The sequence below is a fragment of the Cannabis sativa genome, chromosome 3 (assembly GCF_029168945.1).
Source record: "Cannabis sativa cultivar Pink pepper isolate KNU-18-1 chromosome 3, ASM2916894v1, whole genome shotgun sequence".
NCBI classification, from domain to species: domain Eukaryota; kingdom Viridiplantae; phylum Streptophyta; class Magnoliopsida; order Rosales; family Cannabaceae; genus Cannabis; species Cannabis sativa.
In genome coordinates, this window is record NC_083603.1 from 46022512 (window position 1) to 46044966 (window position 22455).

The 22455-nt window shown below is 31.6% G+C and overlaps 1 protein-coding gene across 1 annotated transcript; it reads left to right on the forward strand.

Annotated features, from left to right (window-relative positions):
* Nucleotides 1-6445: 6445 nt before the first annotated feature.
* On the forward strand, nt 6446-15328 carry LOC115708770 (uncharacterized). The gene is made up of 5 exons (XM_030636783.2): nt 6446-7220; nt 13953-14071; nt 14179-14294; nt 14386-14585; nt 14992-15328. Exons 1-5 carry the CDS (start codon nt 6815-6817, stop codon nt 15003-15005), a joined length of 855 nt encoding a protein of 284 aa, XP_030492643.2. The 5' UTR covers nt 6446-6814; the 3' UTR covers nt 15006-15328.
* The last annotated feature ends 7127 nt before the right edge of the window (nt 15329-22455 follow it).

A 22455-nucleotide genomic window follows, 5' to 3' on the forward strand; every position in this document is an offset into this window, starting at 1 on the left:
AGCGATACGATATGCATGATCTAATTTTAAATAGATATCATTAACAAGAAAAAGGCAGGAAGAAAAAAAACTTGTATTATCTGATATATGGTCAAAGGTTCGTATCATGGTCCTAATGGGTTATGGGATAAGATGTTAAAAAGGGTTGCTCGAAATTATATAATGCCCAAAAAAATTGTAAAAATACAATGTCAAAAACTAAAAATTATGAGCAATGCAAATAGATAAACTGAGAGAAATCTGAGTTTTTAGTTTTCTTAGGTTTTAAACAACCAATGAAAATCTTTCAAGCTATGGAACCATCATCAATGCTATTCAATAGATGCTATTTTCGCTTTCCACTGTAATCATTCACCACACTCGGCGGCAAGGGAATACAGCAGCTCATAATTGGCACAAATGTCCATAAGGTTAGATAACACATGGAGTTGGAATAGCCAAGACCCCTACCCTTTTCTTTTGTAACGTTTGGGTCTTTACGTTCAAAAAAAAAAAAAAAAAAGAATGTAAATGTAAAGCCACGTACGTATACTAGACTGAAAGAGTGCTTTGGATTTCTCAATTTTCAGCTCTGTCAAGATTTTTAACACATACACAACATGCATGCCCTCACATCTACAACTGTTGCCTATTAGCCCAGCTCCAATGCTAGCTAGTTCTATTTTATTATTTTTGAAGTAGAATATTAATAAATTAAACAATTGAAGAAAAAAAAAAGTGAACAGCAGTACTCAACAGCACCTAGACACTTTATATTTAAAGTTGAAAAATCAATGTTTTTTTGACATTTAATTTCATTTTCTGACACCTACCTCTCATTAGCACCTGTATTAGAGTTGTACTTATAAAAATTATAATTCATTTAACCATATCAGCTGTTCTTTTCATTTAAGCACTACAAAAAACAGCTACTTATAATTTTTTACTCACAACGTAAATTTTTATGATTAAATGTAATTTTTAATTACAACAAAAAATTACTTGTGACTAAAACATAGTATTTAAACATAAGTTGTCACTAATTTAGTTTTAATCGCAACAAGGTATTGTAACTAAAAATACATTTAGTTACAACAATTTGTAATTTTTATGACTAATACTTTTAGCCACAGACTTTTTAGTCACAACATAAGAATAGTATTTGTAATTAGTCGCAACTATTTTATTTTTAACCACAATTTTTGTTATGACTAAAAATAAAATTTTTTGTAGTAAATACAAATATATAGGATTTTTTTTTTCTAAAAAAAAAATATATATATATATATGCAGCTATATATAAATGAACTTATATTTATATGAAAAATTTATGAATAGGAACGTTTTTTGTTTTGGTATATGAAATTATAATTAAATTTTGTGTATTATATTTATAACTAGGAAACAAACCGCGTTTTGTGTAGTTGTATTCTATTTAAATGATAATTAAATTATAAAACTATATCAAATTTTTAATTTTAATATTTTTGTATAATTTTTTTTTAATAGTGAGTACCTATTTCAAATTTTATTTTTTAACTCTTAATAACACAAGAAAAATAAATTAATATTTTAGAGTTGATTTTTCTAATTATTTTAAACTTAATAAATTATAATTATTAATTAATTTATTGTAGACAGACATATATTTCTATAAAGTTCGTTTTTAAAATATATATCTTCGGCATAAATTAAATTGAAATCAAAACATGACAGAATTTTAGTAATTGGATAAATATTATTTTGGTGTGATTAAATTTATATATATAAAAATAGAATTGGGAAAAAAAATAACGATAAACAAATCAATAGAAAACTCATCAATTTTAAAATTATTGTCATCATGATATCTTACTCGTCTCTACATTTAAAGTTGTTGTCATCACCGTATCTCACTTGTAATCGTCACTATCTTGAAAATAAAAATATAACAAAAGCTACATCGGGTGTTGCAATTAGGTATTTAGGCCAAGGAAGGAACATGTTTGCTACTTCCCTAACATATTTGCACCCTTCAATTGAGATTGAGATTTTAGTATTCTCTTGCAGCATTTTCGAAATCAGATTCCGGGCATGTGAATCATCGTAGTCCTTGCAGTGAACTTTGATTGGACCCTCATGCTCGTACAAATACGCTCGGGCCATAATATTGTCGATATTGTCAGAACTTGTTGATCAAGGGCCCTCTGGTCATCGAAACTGTACAAGAGAGGTGGCTCGTTGAGGGAAACAAACTCTTCGGCATAGATTTGTGGTCAACCCCTCATCCTCACGAGCGTATTGTTGTGGAACATATGCATGATCATCCACCTCTCATTCTTCCTCTAGTTGGGCAGTGTTTTTCTTCTGTTTAAGGGATTGGATTTCGGCTTTTAATTTATCAATCTCCTTCTATTGCCGAGCCACAACATCAGAAAATTCCTTTTTTTTCTTGCCAAACAGTTTAGATGTCCTGGTCAGGAACCTACAAATCATGAAATAAAATTAGCTATGATTTTTTTTTGTATAACTAAGGAAAAAAAATTTCAAGTACTAGCATACCTAGCAGCCCTGACACGTCCAGGATGCTCTAGTGTCCTGAGCGCCTGCGTCAGGATATCGTTTTGTCCATGGACCTGAATTTGTCCTTGAGTAAGTTGCTCCTCTAATTGAGCCTAATGTACATATTCAAGCAATTAGTATATTAATTATATATACTAACTCATTAGTAGTACTCAATTAAAGATTAATATATACTTACTATCTTTTCGACAATTTCCTTGTCGTAATCAGTGACAAGTTTTATTCTCTTGGTCTGAGATTTGATCCAAATACGGTGGCGTGGGGGATCTTGAACAGGGGTTTATCAGCATCATTTAGAAAATTATCGAATTTTTTAGGATCATTAAGAAATTCCTCATGTGCTTCATTAAGCAAGTCCAATGGATGATCATCGAAATCATTACCCTCGATATCATCTACCCCCTGCTTTCCTAAAGGATATTAATCATCAGCTAAACGTTCGTCATGGGAATACCAAGTAGTATAACTTTTATTAAAATCTCGTATAAATACACATGGTCCTTAATTATTGTAATATTTCATTTAGATCCATTACAACAATCTACACATGGACAATGAATACGTTCAGGATTTTTAGAAAACTTTAAGGCAAACTCTAAAAATGCATCGAACCCTACTTGAAATCGCAGTGTGTCTAGTAACTAACAAAAAAAAAATATCCTAACAAAAAAAATTCAGTATTTAGTAACTAATTATAACTAGTTACTACTTACACAATGTAACTAACTAGGTTTCTCACAATTAATTCATATTAATTTATATATTACTAAAATTCTTGTTTTAGTTTGGTTCATGTTATTAAGTTATATAAGTTGTAAAGGTTATAATTAACTAACTAGAGTAGTGTTTAGTTGATTGGAATGTTGGTAGAATTGGAATGACTTTTCCTTAAGTGAATCCATTCATTTGTTTAGTTTGTCATTTATAATTGAAAAGTTTATGTAATTTTGTTATGTCACCTAATTTCTTACAACTAGTGAGTAATTAACTAGTTGTTTATATTATGTACTTTTCTTGTAATATTTATATTTTTTTGGTAAAATTTATTATAATTCTATCGAAACTTCGGCAGCATAACGACTGTAATTGGACGTTTCTAAAATTTTTAAAAGTGCCTAAAGTAACAAACAAAATAAATATAACAATACAGAACAAATAAAATAACATAAACAATACAAAATTTATCCACCCATCCGACCGCAGTACATGTATTCGCAGAACCTACTTCACTACGAATGAATATTTAAGATATTCAAACTCCACTAAGCATGCATTGATAATTAATTATAATAACAAAAAGTTAGTGAATGTATATACCTATAGCACGTTAAAATCCGATCAATACCGAAATATGTCGAACCTCAAAAATTAGCTCACAACCTACAATATAATGCAATATACAACCAAATTAAAATTTTAATTATTTAATTACTTACTAGTTATTAAAAAATGTAACAAGTTACTAGTTACTAAATTCTATATAGTTAATTTTTTTAAAAAATAACATATACATATAAATATATAATCAATTATATATCACACTAACATAATTTTAAAAATTTTATTTCTAAACTAATTAAATCCATACTATATCATTCTCATTCACAACAAATATATATACAATTAATATTATTACACAAATACACAAATAGTATATACACACAATATATACAAACACATATTCAATTATAAAACACAAAATATATACATATATAATATTATATATCAAGTTAATAAATATTTACCTTATAAACCCAATCCGACGAAAAATTGCGACAAAAATCCAGCCACTATAACACACACACAATATAATATTAATAAAATAAAAAAAATCCCGAAAAAAATTTACAAAAACAAAATAATACCAATGTACATTAATAAAATGAATAGAAATCAAATTAATATTTTAATGGACGTTGAGATTCAACGTTTTCTCCGCTAAAATCGGTGGCCGGAGTTATACCACCACCTTTTTTTTATAATAGGTTCGGTTATAGGGATAGAGGGGAAAAAACCAAATTTTTTTACAGTATAGGTTTAGGTATTAAAAATAGAAGATTTTCAAACGAAAATTGGGTAAAATTGTGAAGAAATGAGGGAGAATGAGGCTTTTTTAGTAGTGGTTGGCGAGAGTTTTTTCATGAATTTAGGGCTGCTATGGTTGGCTGTTCTTCACGTTCAGCAAGTTGTGAAAAGAGGAAGACGATACTGTAGGGGTCTGATATATAATCCTATGGTGTCGGTTATTTGGTATTAACCGACGCCATAGGTGCCACGTGTTGAATAACGGTTGCACCTATGGCGTCGGTTAATACCAAATAACTGACGCCATAGGGTTAATTATTAATCCTTAATTTTACCCCAACCCCCAGCCGACGGCATAGATATAATTAAATTTTATACCTACAGTTTTTACTAAAAAACCGCCTCTAAATATCAATTTCAAACCAGGCGAGTATTTTTACACTTTTTAGCTTCTCTTTTAATAATATGGATCGAAAAAACTGCCTCTAATTAAAACCCATAATTGTTGTAGTGATTATATAAAAGTCAGAAATTTGAGAGGGATTGGGACAAATGAATCCTTACTAGCAAGCTCATCGAACCAAAATACTTCACCAAATTATTAACAAAGTTTTCAAAACAGATTCCAATAATGAAAAAATTGGGGTGTTTACAAGAAAGGTTTGTAAATATGTTAGGAAACATCAAGGTATAAAACTAATTATATTAACTAACTTTGGTTTTATTAAGCTTTTTCTCTTTAAGATATGTATTTTCATTTCCGATCATAACAAGAACTAGGAAAGGAATATCAATTGCAATTTTTTATCGAATTATTATTTTATTTTTATAAGATATTAATTATATATAGCATAAGTCCAATGTGTTTGCTCTAGGAAAAAACCTCTAATTAGCTAGCTACCTGGTCAATTTAGATAAAATGAACCTGCCAAATTTGAACCAATTACTTGGTTGAGTGTATATATGCAAATTAAAAAATTACTTAATAAATTCTGCATAATGAGAGATATACCTTTTATGACCAAATTATAACTTAGACAAAGACTTAGTCAAAGTAGGAAGTAACAAAATTGAATACTATCTTTGAAAATAAAAAAATATATTTTGTTTTGAAATTCTTGGCTAAAATTAGGCAAAAACATATAGTTGAAGAAATTGAGGTACTATATATCTTTGAATATGTACTCCTACAAATGCTATCTAAAAGTGATTCGTTTGAAATCGGAGCTCAGATCATGCAATGCTAGCTAGACTTGTTTGACTAATTAGTTCGACTTTTACAATAACTACAAATACGTACACAATAATATTGTCTTATAAAATATGATTAGTTCTCCAGCAGAATAATTTAAAAATATATACATATATAAATTAGGGAGGAAAAACAAGATGTAATATATATGTTATTTATAATTGAATTATTGATAGGATGCTAAAAACTATTACATATATATGGCTAAGGCTCCTTTATTTTTTTTAAGGTAGGAACATGTTTCTTACTGAAAATAATTGTGATGAATAATCGTTCCAATATAACTGCTTAAATAAATTGTTAGAATACATAAGGTTATTTTCTTCAAGGAATAATATAACATAATTTTTAAAGTTTAATTAATAGCAAAAACACCTTGCTCCAATTTGAAAGATTGTGGCTCGGTTGAGTTTTTAAAAGTTATTTTTAGATTTCGGAAACTCTAAAAGTATTTCTACTGCTATTTAGTTGGTAATTAACCAATCATTTTTAGTTTAGTAGTTTTTTTGTGAAAAGATTTCTTAGAAGCTAAAAGCTAAAACTCAAAATGGACCTCAAAGTTGATGTACATAGCACTTTTCATTGATTATATAGCCAATTGTTACATGCAACATGATATTCTTGTTGTTACTCAACACATAACGAGAATGAGATATATCAAAAGAAATCCTAAGGTGCACCATACCTAGATATAGATTAGCCTGCAAAAAAAGAATCTCTCTATCCCTATCCTTTCGTTTTCTTTCTTTACTTTTCTTTTCTTTTCTTTTTTTTTTCTTCTCTCCGACTGAATAATCTAGGCATTGATGACATTGACGGTAATAACCACTTTATTTATTATTCCTTTGTGAATTAGCAGACAACCCACTAAAACCCAATCTTGTTACTTTCATCACTACTCTCAACTTACCTTTTTCTTCTTTCTTCTTTCTTTTTTACGTGTCCATAGCTAGTATTTCTAATTATGAGAAAAAGTAGATAGAGAGAGAGGAAAATATGGAAGATGAAGATTACAATATACCATCATTATCTGCTAAGGATTACTATGATAATCTAAGAAAGTTGTCTCCAGAACCAGATATAGTAGCAGTGGAAGAAGGAGAAGAAGATAATAATAATAATAATAATAAAGATGATAGTAAAATTAACAAGAACCCTGTTGTTGTACCAACAAGTTTGTGTTTGGAGATAGTGGAATTAAAAGAAGAAGAAGAGAATAGGAGTACTACTCTTACAGTTACAAACAACCATGTGGCTGAGGGGAGAAACGACGACGTTTATGTTGCCGTGGGTAAGGATGACTGTGATGTTGTGAAATGGACACTAAACTACGTCGTTTCTTCTGCTGCTCGCCTTTATCTCCTCCATGTTTATCCTCCTGTCACTTACATCCCTACACCTGGTCAGTATATATATTACATTATATATATATATATATACATGTACTGCCTATCAGTACTTTTGCTTTTATAATTATTTGGAATTTTATATTTTGGATTATAACTAATGTATTTCTAAGGATATAATAAATTAATTAAAATGATTTGATGAGTATTATTTTTATCATGTAATTATGACATCCTTAGATTCTTGTCTGTTGTTTATACTCTGTTGAAAGTTTCTTCTGTTTCTTTTTTTTTTTTTTCCTTTATTTGGTTTTGAAGACCAAGAGTAGTGAGTGAACTAATTTAAGGAACATGTTGTCACCTATGTTAGCTTTCAAAGAAATTTATATTTTATAATAGTAATGATTAGTGGAGCAAGATAATCAGCAGAGTACAGTTAAAAAGTTGAGAGATAATATATTTATGTGTGTATATGTTGAATCAGCTTTAAAAAAGTATTTGATTATAGAAATATGTTAAAAAGTAGAGTGGCAATTAGTATTTATTGTGGTCTGTTGAGGCTTGAATATTTCACACTCAAAATTTAAGAGTTGAAAATTAAAATCTAAACCCCACCCATTAAAAATAATTTTAGAGGATTGTAATGAGACATTCATGGCGACTAATACCACAATAAAGTGTGGCTTTACACCATAAATTTTTTTACTTTCAGTCACAACAAAATTTGTGACAAAAAATAAAAAACTTGTGACTAATTATAAAATCATCATTTCGATGATGTCACTATAAAGTTTCGTGGCTAAAAGTATTTTTCACAAAAATCACAATTTATTGTGACTAAATGTGTCTTTTGTTACAATACTTGTTATTAAACCAATAGAAATAGTCGACCAACAACCAACAAACCAGCAACAAACTGATCAACAAGAAACGAGTGCCAGCTGTCCAAATTCTGTTATAACTAATTCTAGTTTGTTAAGTCAGTTATATGTTGGTTGTATGATCCCTTTGTGATGACATGTCTATAATTAAGATTCTGCCTCAACAAGATTAGTTAAGCAGCTTTTTCATTCCATCTAATTCTTCCTTTTCTCTCTCGTTATTTCACTCTGTTATAATCTGCACCTAGTTTCTTTCATAGTGTTAGAGCTATGGCTTCAAATTGACCACAAGCTCTAGAAAATGTTCAACTAGCTGCTCTAGTACAAGTTCAAGAAGTTGCCTTACCAAACAATAACTTACTCCCGCTCAATATCCGACTCGATCGAACAAATTATACTGTGGAGATCACTTGTGCTTTCTGTTGTTCCTGCCTACAATCTCGATGGATATCTTCTTGGCACAATTCCACAACCTCCACAAAATTTTGCAGGTAACAGTCCTAATCCTGCTTTTCAACAATGACTTCTACTTGATCAGTTCATCATGCATGGCTAATGAATTCGATAACTGAACCAATGCTTGGTTATGTGATAAATTGCCAAACCTCTGTTGAGACCTAGACGATCTTCACTCAAATATTCGCACCAGATCGAGAGCAAGACTTCTCGAAATTCGTGGCCTCCTACAATCCACAAAGAAAGGATCACTTTCCATTAATGAATACTTTCTAAAGATGAAGTAGTATGCAGATGCTCTTGCTACAGCAGGCGCGAACCTTTATCAAATGATGATTTAATTATTTTTGTTCTTGGAGGTCTTGGCTCTAAATATGAAGTTGTTATTGTCAACTTAACTTCTCGTGCAGAAAATCCAACCCTACACGAAGTTCAATTCATGCTTCATAGTCAAGAAATGAGAATCAATCAACTCACCTCTGATTCTCTCAGAAATGTGCAAGTAAATCTTGCTAACACAACCAATACTAGAGGTGCATATCAAGGTAACTCTGGCTGTGGATATTGTGGTTGCAAATGAGGAAGAGGAAACTATTCTAATAGAGGAGGAAGAGGAAATTGACTTATTTGTTAGTTGTGTGGTAGAGCTAGCCATATTGGACTGAAGTGCTACCATAGGTTCGACATTACATTCATTGGCCCTCCTCCAAATCAAGAAGCCTCTTCTTCATCTGCCCCTCCCATTAACTCTCCACATGCAAATCTCACAGAATCTCCAGCCACTACAGATATGTCTGGAGCCTGGTACCTTGATACTGGAGCAACACATCACATAACCAACAGTTCTGACAATATGACAACCTCAACTGACTACAAGGGCAAAGCAAAAGTAATGGTTGGTAAAGGCTCTACTCTTCCTATAAATCAAATTGGCAATACCTTTCTTCATACTAATTCTGCTAATAAATCTTTAGTCCTCAAAGATATTCTACATCTTTCCACCTTTATCAAGAACTTACTTAGCATATCTTAGTTCACTTCACATAACAATATCATTATTGAATTTGACTTTGTTTGTTGTCTCATCAAGGACAAGACAACCAAGCAGGACCTTCTTTGGGGCACTATCCATGAAGGGATCTACAAACTCCAAGAGCCCTGCTCCAACTCACCAAGTGATCCTCCAACTCAATCCACTACAGTCAATTTCTATTAAATCTCTTCAACTTCACCACCACCTCCAATCTTGTTCATGATAGATCCAAAATTGTTCCCACTTGGCACAACAGGTTAGGACATCCCTCCAAGAATGTTCTGACCAAAGTGTCTCCAAACATTAAATGTAATAATGTTGAGTTTTGTAATGCATGCCAAATAGGCAAACTACACCAGTTCAGTTTCAAACAAACTACTAATAAAACATCTATACCATTTGATTTGGTATTTTCTAATGTATGGGGTCCATCTTTTTACCCTTCTACTGATGGTTACAAATATTACATTTGCTTTGTAGATGATTTCACAAGATTTTTGTGGTTATTTCCCATGAAATCTAAATCTAAAGCTGCATCCTTGTTTGTTTAATTCAATGCTTATGTTGAGATATTTTGTCAATTAAAAGTAAAAAGTGTGCAATTAGATTTAGGCAAGGAGTATGAGCCCTTATACAAACTGTTTGCTAACCTAGGAATTATCAATAGGGCTGAACATTTAGACCCGCAAACCCAAAAACCCAACCACCTGCCCCGACCCGCTGCTAAAAAAAGCCAAAAAAATTAAAAACCTGTATGGTCAGGTCGGATCTAACCTGAAAGTGCTCCACACGGGTGTCGAGTTCGGATTTTAAAGTAAGATAAGTATTATTTTGGGTGTAAATCCGAAACCCGAAAATTAAGCACAAATTTTCGTGCTAGGTGCTAGGAAAGTCAAAAGACATATACTTTTTTATTTATTTTAAAATTGGAAAGTGTGAGAGAGAGGTCGTGGCTGTCTTTACAGTTTTCACCTCTGTCACCGAATAAATATTACATACCATGTGGGCATTTATACTCCATATGCCTATTCAAATATATATATATATATTTTTGGCTAACCTTTACCATTTTCATATCATCTGCCATGACTCTCTCTCTCTCTCTCTCTCTCTCTCTCTCTCTCTCTCTCTCTCTCTCTCTCTCTCTCTCTCTCTCTCTCTCTCTCTCTCTCTCTCTCTCTCTCTCTCTCTCTTCTTCCCTAAAAAAATATATGCTTCATCAAAATAAAAAGAAAAAAATATTATTAGTTGTACTTTTCATATCAGAGTGAAACATGCACAGAACTATTTGCTTTATTTTCTTTTACAGTGCTCCAGAAATAAATTTAAACTGTACACACATAATTTTTTTTATGCAAATATTAATTCGGGTGTTAATCTGAATCCAACCACAACAAACTCGACATACCCGATCGCCCATAAATTGGGTTCGGTTGCACATTTTTAATACCCAAAATCTAAACACCCGAACCCAACCATCCAAAAACCCAAAAATCCGGCTCGTGTGCAACCCTAATTGTCAAAAGGAACGCATGCCCACACACATAAGCAACAAGGCCGAGTTTAAAGAAAGCATAGACATGTTGTTGATGTAGGCCTAACTCTTCTTGCTCAAGCAGAAATGCCTCTCCACTTTTGGTGGGAAGCTTTCACATTTGCTACCTATCTCATAAGTAGGCTCTCTATACCCAATCTCAACTATGAAATAATATACACCAAATTGTTCAAAAAAGAACCAGATTATAACCTCATCAAAGTCTTTGGTTGCTCATGTTTTCCACTTCTTAGACCCTATGAAAATCATAAAGTGTCATTCAGATCCTCTAATTGTCTATTTTTGGGGTAACGTCTATCCTCAAAGGGATATGAGTGTCTCCACCCTAGTGGTCGAATATATGTTGCCAGGAGTGTTACCTTTAATGAAAATGAGTTTCCTAACAACTCTCTTTTTCACTCCAAGCAATCTCACACCTCATCTTCAACTGTCATATTTGATAGCAATGATTTTTTGTGTTCCTCTTTCAGCAACAACACCACAGCCACCACCATTACTTCCCCATTCTTTGAACAATGATTTCTATCATCATTCCACCACATAGTCCACTCCCTCTCACATTCACTCAAACAACTCATCACCTAATACACATAATCATTCTCCAACCCCTACTTCATCCTCATCCTCTAATCAAAATCCTACTGGCCCAGGAGGCACTAATTCTCAAAGTATGCATCCCATGGTCACTAGATCCAAAGTAGGAATTTTTAAACCCAAAGTGTACCTTGCCACTTCATCTAGTGATCTTGAGCCAACCACTATCAAAGTTGCCTTGGTCATTCCTGTTTGGAACCTTGCTATGACAGTTGAAATGGTTGCCTTAAGAAGAAATAAAACTTGGGTGCTTGTACCCAAACCACCAAACACTCCCATTGTCAGCTATAAATGGGTTTATAGAATAAAATATAATGCAGATGACAGTGTGGAAAGGCACAAAGCCAGATTGGTTGTAAATGATTTTCAACAAACACCTGGGATAGACTTCTTTGAGACATATAGCCCTGTCATCAAACCATGCACAATTCGGGTCATGTTCACCCTTGCAGCCACTTACAATTGGGATATTCAACAAGTTGATATCAACAATGCATTCTTACATGGACAGCTTTAAGAAATAGTTTATATGGAACAACTACCTGGTTTCACTGACCCTCAATATCCAACTCATGTTTGCAAACTCAACAAGGCAATTTATGGTCTCAAACAGGCCCCTTAGGCCTGGTTTGACACTCGCAAAACATCTCTGCTTCAATGGGGGTTCAGTAATTCAAAATCAGATGCCAACTTATTCTATATGAACAAAAACAAGTCGCTATTACTCCTACTTGTTTATGTGGATGACATACTTATAACAAGAGTTGATTCATATCGAATTCAGCAAGTTATCACTGCTCTTGAAACTCAATTTTCACTTAAGCAACTTGGTCTTATTAGCTACTTCCTTGGTTTTTAAGTAATTCAAGACAACTCTACAATATTTCTCACTCAACACAAGTACACCAAGGATCTACTAATTCGAACCAAGATGACTGATGCTAAACCTCAATCAACTCCAAGGTGCTCAAGCTCAAAATTGTCTCTGCTTTCAGGCACTCCTCTACCAAATCCAACTGAGTACATGAGCATTATAGGGGCTCTCCAATACTTGTGTCACACAAGGCCTGACATATCCTTTGCTGTCAACAGGTTGAGTCAATATATGCAATCTCCAACTTTAGAACATTAGGGGCTATCAAGAGGGTGCTTCGATATCTTGCTAGTACTATGCATCTTGGCCTTGTCTTCACACCATCACATAATCTTCAACTCTAAGGCTACACAAACTCAGATTGGACAGGGTGTCATGATGACAAAAAGTCCACTTCTGGTTACAACATCTTCTTAGGGAACAATCTTATAAGCTAGTGCTCCAAAAAGTAACAAGTTGTTGCTCGATCTAGCACAGAATCTGAATATAGAGATTTAGCTCTTGCTACTTCAAAAGTAATTTGGATTCAATCCCTCATGTCTGAACTATCCACTTCTCTGCTCAATTGTCCAATCTTATGGTGTGACAACCTTGGAGCTGGATCTTTAGCATCTAATTGTGTGTTTCATGCCAAAACGAAACACATTGAAATAGACTTGCATTTTGTACTAAATCATGCCCCCTAAACTTTTAAGGTCGTTAAAAATGCCCCCTTAACTATTGAGATTGTTAAATTTAAGGACTTTTGTCAAATTTTAGTGAAAAAAATTCTAACATGGATGAAAGTTCAGGGGGCATGATTTAGTACATATCAAAGTTCAAGGGGCATGATTTGGTAGATATCAAAGTCCGGAGAGCATAATTTAGCTCATAAACAATCACTGAAATAGTAAAATTAAATGAAATTAGACAAAAGTCATTAACTCTAACAATCTCAATAGTTCAGGGAAAATTTTTAATGGCTAAAAAAGTTCAGGGGGCATGATTTGGTACATGTCAAAGTTCTAGGAGAAAAAATCATAATTAGCCTAAATTTTATATTTATATACATATTATAGTGTGAGATAATTTAATAAAATAATATGATAATAAAGAATATATTTTTTAGTGTAATTTTTAGTGTTATGGTTGGAATTGAAAAAAAAAATAGTATTGAAATAGTATCTTGTTAGTGTTGATTTAACACTAAATTTGACATTATGGGTGCTTTATAGCATTTCCTCATATTTTTATGAAAAATTATTGACTATTTACAATTGGTATGGTGTAATGAAAATGCTCATTTGATTAGGACAAAAAATATTGTGCATATGAGTAATTTAACTATTTATTGTGCTAAAATATAATCAAGCCAAATAGAAGTCTTATCTCATGCTTGTTTGTATTTGTCAACAGTTGGGAACTTGGCAAGAAGTCAGTTGGCCAAAGAACAAGTGAGGTTTTACTTAAATGAAGAGGAGAATAAGAGGAGGAACATGTTGAAAAAGTACATTGATTTGTGCAATGATGCTAAGGTACGATTAATATGAATAATTAATAAAAATTTAGTGAGCAAAAACTTTGTTCATGTCTTAGCCATGTTTTTTTTAACAGAGATTACTTGGTTGCGGTTTTGTGGCAGGTACCTGTTGACACAGTACTAGTTGAGCACAATTCAACAGCAAAAGCAATTGTTGATCTCATTCCTATACATAACATTAACTATCTGGTTATAGGGAAAAAGCTACCTAATTTGAGGTACACTTTATGCCTGATTTTTTTCAGACATAAATAGACATATTTTAGTTTTGGTAATTATATAAGTGTGGCTAATAATTCTTTATCTCAGGATATTGAAGAAAAAAGTATCTAAAGGAGAATATGTGAAGAAGAATGCCCCTGAATTTTGTCAAGTAACCATTGTTAGTAATGAAACAAGACTTATCCATTCAACTAATCAACAGGCATCATCAAGTGATCCAGGGAGATCTAATCATCATATTAATGGCCACCCTGAAAGAAACTTGTTTATGTGTGCATGTTTTTCAGGCAAGTTATTCTAAACCACCTAATTATTATTAGTCTCATGTCATCTTGAATTGGTTGGCAATCGCTTTTTGTATACTGTGGATCAATTGGAAGGTGCCACATTGGCTCAAACAACCTTTTAATTGGGTTGGGCAGCATTAAAATACCTTTTTAGCCTTTAATTACCTATTTATTAGACTCTACATTTTATTACATTATATCCCAATTTTTTGCAAAACGGATCAAAATACTTCAAACTTAATTGTTTTCAAATATAAGATCAATTGTTGGGTCATCAGCAAAAAAGATAACTGAAGATAAAAATGTATTTAAAGTTATTGTGACCAAAATCAAGTTCGGATACTATTTTGTGAAAACATGTTCAAAATTAATATGGATTACTTTTTTCTTTTCTTTTCTCTAACAGCATGTTTAAGGTGAAATGGAGGCCTTAAACTTGCAAAAATGCAACAAATGGAATGGTGGATCGATTTCCTACAATGAGGAACACTGGTAATATGGTAAAGAACTTGGACCTAGAAAGAAAGAATATATGACATCATAAAGAGGTGATGAAAAGTCCATCACTTGACCAAGGCTACAAGAAGAATGGAAGAAGGGGTGATAAGTCATGTGATTCATGTGTCAACCTAACTATAAGTGTGTCAGATTTGAATTGACTTCCCTATAACCTAATTAATGAAATTTGTCATTTTGATGAGTGTAAAAATGTACTAAATAATATAATGATTAGTTAACCTAAATTTTATTCAAGAACTATACTAATATAAAATTTAAAAAGAAAATCAACTAAGCATGTCAAGGCTAAATTAAATTGTTAAAAACATAGAAGAATGGAAGGTCATTGGTATGCTTTGCCTGACATATTAGATAAGATATTTACAAAATTTAGTATTTTTTCACTTAGAAAAATATCAGAGATTTATTTATTTATTTATTTGATAAGAAGGTGAGCTTTATATTACTAAATTGTTCTTTAAATTTTGCCAATCATGCAACGCTAGACTGACCTTGTGTGTTGTTGAAAATTATTTTATCATGATCTAAATTTACTAACATGTATGTTGATTATAATTTATCATCTAACACCCTAGATATGAATATATCCTAATACGATGAAATAAACACATATAAAGTTTAGAAAACTTTACATTGATGGCAGTGGAATATAATGTCTCATTCTGTTCAGATCTCTAGCCTTTAATTCCTTTCTGTAGCAGAGCATTATCAAGATCTAAACTTAGATCTTCTCTCCTTAAGTTTGTTGGTTAACCACAATTTTCCACACTATGATTGAGTACTTGACTTGCTATGAGTGGACATGGTATTCTATCACTAAAGACTTATAAATTGATGAAGAACAATAGAAGAGGATTTGAAATACAAAAGAAGGAGGCTCTCAATTTCTAGCTGTCTGACAAAGAATGAAAACTAGGTAATTTTTTGAGTTTGATGAGAATGAGAGCATCTTATTCCTTTTACAGTATTTTAACTAGAGTTTAGAATTTAATTATATTGATTAAAAAAGATAAAATAATAGGCGAAAATCATCACTAAGTGGCTGATCATAGTAGTGGGTCTCACTAGTTATAATTTTACTATTTTTTTTTATAATTCATCTTTTCTTTCAATAATGTCATATATTTTTTAATTTCAATCTTATAATTGTCAAAACTATTTATTTAATAATTATAATTAATTATCAAATAAAATTATCATTTATCTTATTTATTAATTAGATCTTATAAAGTCTATCAATTAACAAATAAATCTCAAAACCTCTTTTCTTCACAATTAAGCTCTTGCTTAGTGAAAAATTATAAACAAAACATAGTCTAATTTTAGAATTATAATTTATTAATTAAAACTAATTAACTGAGTCTACAAGTAGTATTTTTTCGACTAGTGTGGGGACCACGATCCTATGTAATCAAGCTTATAATAAGTAGATCTAAAATTTATCATATAAATTTCCTAATTTATTAATATCTCCTTGTGTCACTATACATTTAGAATTGAACTCTTAATTACATAGAACGCATTATTACCAAAAATAGATGTGATTTGAATTATCCATTGTTTCAATCTAAATAATCGAAGATCCTCTATAGATGATCTACATCGAATAGGGACAAATTTACAATTCTACCCTTCAATGTAAATTATCCTTAAAATACTTAGCTACTTATAAATGATATTTCAATAAACTAATATAATTATTGAAATGAGACCTCAGTCATATATCTCTGTTAAGGCAAGCTCAAGGAAATCATCATTTCACTTCCAAATATTTATAGAAGTTATAGATTTCATATCTATGATTAGCGCTCTCACTTAATTGTACTACTATATTCCCAAGATGTAAGTATTGGGTTGATCCATTGGTCAACTTTAACAAACAACTCTAATAACATAAACAACACAGTTGAGATCGAACCTAACCATATAAGGATTAATATATATTGACCTAAGATCAACTAACTGATGTTAACTTAGATAGATATAACGGTAAGTTTATGATACCTAATCGAAGTTTAATATCAAGCCAGTTTGATGTATACTCCATACATCCGATCCTAGCATACTTTGCCAATATCCTGAAAAAGACATAACACTTATCCAAGGTGTAAGTAATCGTTGATTATCATGTCAGTCTAAATTCAGTGTACTGACGAATCATGGGACATAAACTTTGAAACATATAATCATGATTATATTGCACTCTATTGACAACACTATAGTCATGAATAACTATATGTTCTGAATTTAATAAAATTTATACATTAAACATTTAATCATGAAATAAATCATATGAACCATGCAACATAAAATGATTTCTAGTTTTTTATTAATTACTAAATCTAATGAAATGGGTTCTATTTAGGGCACAAAATCCCACTATTGTAAGTTTGTGCGTGTTGTGTTAGTCCAACACATATTTATTCGTGCTTTTCAATAAACATATCTTATCTTATTGTGCCACAGAAAAATATGGGTCTTTTCGGTAGCCGCTACTATGCCCATTTATGCCATGTCTACCAATAGAATCCCTCTTTCTACTTGTCGTGCACTCGACGCTTTGGTTAGGAAATATTGGTGGCAGGGTGGGTAATGTCGAAAAGGATAGATTCATGGCCTTTAAATCCTGGGATATCATTTGTCAACCCAAGTTTTCAGATGGTTTGGGCTTTAAAAGATTTGAAGATATGAACTGTGCGCTTCTTGCAAAAGTACCTGGAGTCTAGCTGAAAGAGAGGACAAGCCTTGGGTCGATTGTTTGCTTCCAAAATACTAAAGAAACTAGAGCTTTTGGAAAGTTCAACAAAGAAGTGGTGAATCCTATCTGTGAAAAAAAAAATTGATTCTTGAAACATTGTGGTTATGGGATCTTGCAAGCTACTTTCGTCAAAAAGTTCAGTTGACATTTGGAATTAGCCTTGGATTCCATGGATAACTTTGGGTGAATTCAAAGAGTTGATGACAGTTTGTAGACTAAATAACCTCTCTTTAACTAGGGTCTCAGAGCTATTTATCGAGAATGTTAGGAATGAAGATGTTGTCAAAAGAGTCTTTGGGGAAAAATGGAAACAAAATTCTTGAAATTCCTCACTGTTATCTTCAAAAGACTGCATTGTCTAGAAAAATAATGGAAATGGGCAGTTTTCTGTCAAGAATGCATATGTCTTAGACCAAAACCATCGTTTTAAAGAGGTTAAGGATAAATAGAAATGGATTTGAAAGCCTGGTTTTCATCCTTGTATGGCTATGATGCATTGGTGCTCAATCAATGAGATTATCCCTAGCAAGTCGAAGTCAAAGCTTCCTTTCTTAAATAACAAATAGTGTTTCTTCTGTGAGGCTGTCGAAGAGACTTGTTTACGCATCTTCAAAGAATGTTCTTTGGTTAAGGCTCTTTAGTTCTCAGGTTCATATCCTTATCTTCTACACCAATTCCCAGGTTATAGCATGTGTGAATTCCTTTGTAACACCTCGATTTCCCGAGATGTCACATAGGATAGTCCGTATAAAACAATTTAATAAGATAAAGACAATCAAATACTTCTTTATTGAAAAATATCCAAGCATGAGATCTCATTGTTTAAAACAAAATACTTTTAGTACTGTAAACTTAAATAAGAACTAGTTAAGTCAAAATAATAGTTCCAAAATATTTAGCAGTTAAAAACATTAAAAGCAAAATACTGTGCCAGCCCCCTAACATGCGGTCCACGCCTCGAGCTCTTCATTCTCACTGCTTAGCCTTACCCTTACCTGCACACAGAGTACCCGTGAGCTAACGCCCAGTAAGAAGAGCTATGTAGGACATAACCCTCCTAACTAGTTACTTGACATAATTTGCTCTTTAATATTAATCAACAATAATTCACATTCCATAAATATATCCACAACGCATGTTGTTCTCACATGCACACATCAAGTCTCATACCGCACATTATACTCACATACGATAATCAACTATTCTCTCATGTTGATCAGTCATGAGGTAACCTACCCTGCCTTGTGTTATTCTCACACTTGGCATCCAACAGGGCAATTAATTACCATAAGTTGTACTCACCCATGATAATGTTATAACCTGCAAGTGTTATGCTCACACAAGCAGCAAGACCCTAATATTATTCTCATGCTAACGATACTCACAAAATATAAGGAAATCACAACACAATCAAATTAAATAACAAACCAACCCAAGTTGTATGCATAACATACACCCTGTGTACGGATGTCCACTCTTCTTACCTCAGTTGCTAAGACCACACTTGCTACCTCGAGCACCTCAACGAATTTCCTTGTTGAGAACAAGATCCTAAACATTCATTAACACAACAATACACTCAAAATACATTCAAGTATGAATCTCTAAACTCATACAGAAACTTACGTAAAAATACGTAACACATAGGTCCATTTCACTTGCATGACACACCATACATAAGCATTTATTATTTTGATTCACACAAACATATTGCATGGACTCAAACAAACATTCTTAACGTAAAACATGAATTCATACAACACATTTTTACGTAAAATTTACTAAAATACTATTTATTCTTATTAAAGTCCAAATAAATAGTTAATTAATCACCAATAATTATAATAAATACCTACAGCAACTAATAAATAACAAAACCTATTTCTTTTGATATCGTAGGCAGTAAATGGTATTACAAAAATACATTTTACTATTTTAACAACACTTATCTATTTTTCATAATTAACTTAAGCATTAATTAAGTAAATTCATGAAAAATACCAAAATTGATTAAAAACTGAATCTAACTCTTCTAACACAGTTTATAATCTGTACTAAGTCATAAATAATTTTCTTTGAATTTTCTAAGCAACCTAGGTATTTTTCATAATTAAAATAAGAAATAACATCAATAATTCATGAAAAATACATAATCGCCTGAAAATTCAATCTACTAATTTTATAATAGTTTATATATCATAGCCCATCATATAAAATAAATCTAGATTTTTCTGAGCAACCTAAGTATTTTTCATAATTAATCTATGAATTATACTAAATAATTCACAATAATTCCAAATAAATTCAGAAAATTATGAAACTTCACCAAGCACCTTAGAATAAAATAAGGAATCAAAATATATAAAAATATCTAAGAAAAACACCTCATAAACGGTCAGAACGCGGTCGCCGGCGTTCTCATCGGTTTCGTCGCCGGTAAAGTGTAACTTTGTCTCCGATTGCTCTTGAAGCGTCCTTCCGATTGGGGAAGCTCTCCACAGTGCTCAGGACCTCAAAACGATCAAGAAGAGTGGTCCGAGAAGGCAGATCGGGATTGTCTTCTTCGTTGGCGGTGTACCGTCTTTAATGGAGTCAAAATGTTGGATTTTTGTTTTGGACGTTAAAGCTTCGTTTTCTTACGTCAAAAACAATCCTTAGGGTCTCATGCACTCAAATATAACCTCCCTTGACCCAAGAACAAGCTTCAACACGTTCGAATTCGAGTCCGTAACCAAGCCGCACCTTTGAAGCTTCAAAAATGGCGAATCTTAAAACGACGACTTCCGCCCCTTATACCACGTTAAAAAGCTTCCTTAGGTCATATATAAGCGATCCCAAACCCCCACTTTCACCCAGGTTGCGCTCCGCTTGAAGAAACGAAAATTTTCGATATCGTATACGCCGTATATTTCACTCTCTCTCTCTCGTTCGTTCTCTGTTTTTGGTGTACGAAAATAGAGCTCAAAACCTAATTTCTATCGTGTTTAAACTCAAGCAGAGAGATCGCTTTGAACCGAAGTGGAACGATTCTCATTCCACTAAAATCTCGGTTCGGTTTCGAACGTGCGCATATATATCGCATATACAACAACTTGTTAACAATAATAATAGTAATAACATTGATAATAATAATAATAATAATAATAATAATAATAATAATAAAAATATGAAATTTTTACATGAAAAATCCATTTTACACAATTTATTACAAAATTACTCATACACGCCTATGTCTACATTTTTACTTACAAAGTTGGTTTTATTACACAAATACCACTTAGTCATCATTCCATCCATCATCAATCAAATCCTACTCTCTTCCATCTCTTTTTTCATTTTCTATCAATCAATCCATCATTTCACTCTCTTTTTTTATTCTTTTCTTTTTCTTTTTAATGTTATTTCAGTTTTTAATTTTTTATTTTTAATTTTATTTCAGTTTTTAATTTTTTATTTTTAATTTTATTTTCAGTTTTTAATTTTTAATTTTTTTTCCATAACAATTCTTCTTTTCTTTTTATTTTTAATTTTATTTCAGTTTTTAATTTTTAATTTTTAATTTTATTTTCAGTTTTTAATTTTTTATTTTTTTCCATAACAATTCTTCTTTTCTTTTTATTTTTAATTTTTAATTGTAAAGCTAGTTTCTTATATATTGTTGCTTAGGTCTAGGATTGACTTCTATCAATCAAGGGAGAACTATATATATACATATATGATATGCACACGTAGTGAAGATTTTTGAGACGTACACAATGATATTATTGTCAACATATATAGTAGATATTAGGAAATTAGGTATACCAATACCAACAGCACCACGATTCTAAGATTTTATTTTTGAAATATCTCAAAATCAGTCTAATATTATTTGTACAAATTAAAAACGCGCATGTTAGTGTGTCTAATTAAGTCAATAAAAATCACTATTGAAAGAGTGATGAACATATATAGCATTGCTATTGAAAAAACTGATGATATACAACATTCACGTGCAACAATATTAGAGAATAGTGTGCAGAGATTTCATTGTCAACGTTTCTGGGAAAAAAGCTAATGTTGGTGCTGATGTTCGAACCGAGGTTTGTTTTCGGTTTCTTTTTGGTTTTCTCCCATATTTGAAATTTTACACCTTCTGTATGTATTTTTTTAATATGTTTTTTATCTAGTTGTTTCCTGTCCATTTTTATATCATCAATGGGTAACAATGAGATTTATCATGGATGTTGATGTTCAAAGAGTTTTTCCTGTATTTTAGTTTGTATACAGTTGTTTTGTAGTTTTATTATAGTTTTGCTACTTGCATATGTTATTTCACTATAAAATTAATATGCAACTATTTGCACAAAACTTACTATGTATAACTACTATTTCTTAGTCCCCATCAAATTAAATTCTTGCATAATATATAAACTATCATAAAACGATAATGCAACTATAAGGCAACTATTTGCACTTGCATACAGTTGTTTTGTAGTTTTATTATAGTTTTGCTACTTGCATATGTTATTTCACTATAAAATTAATATGCAACTATTTGCACAAAACTTACTATGTATAACTACTATTTCTTAGTCCCCATCAAATTAAATT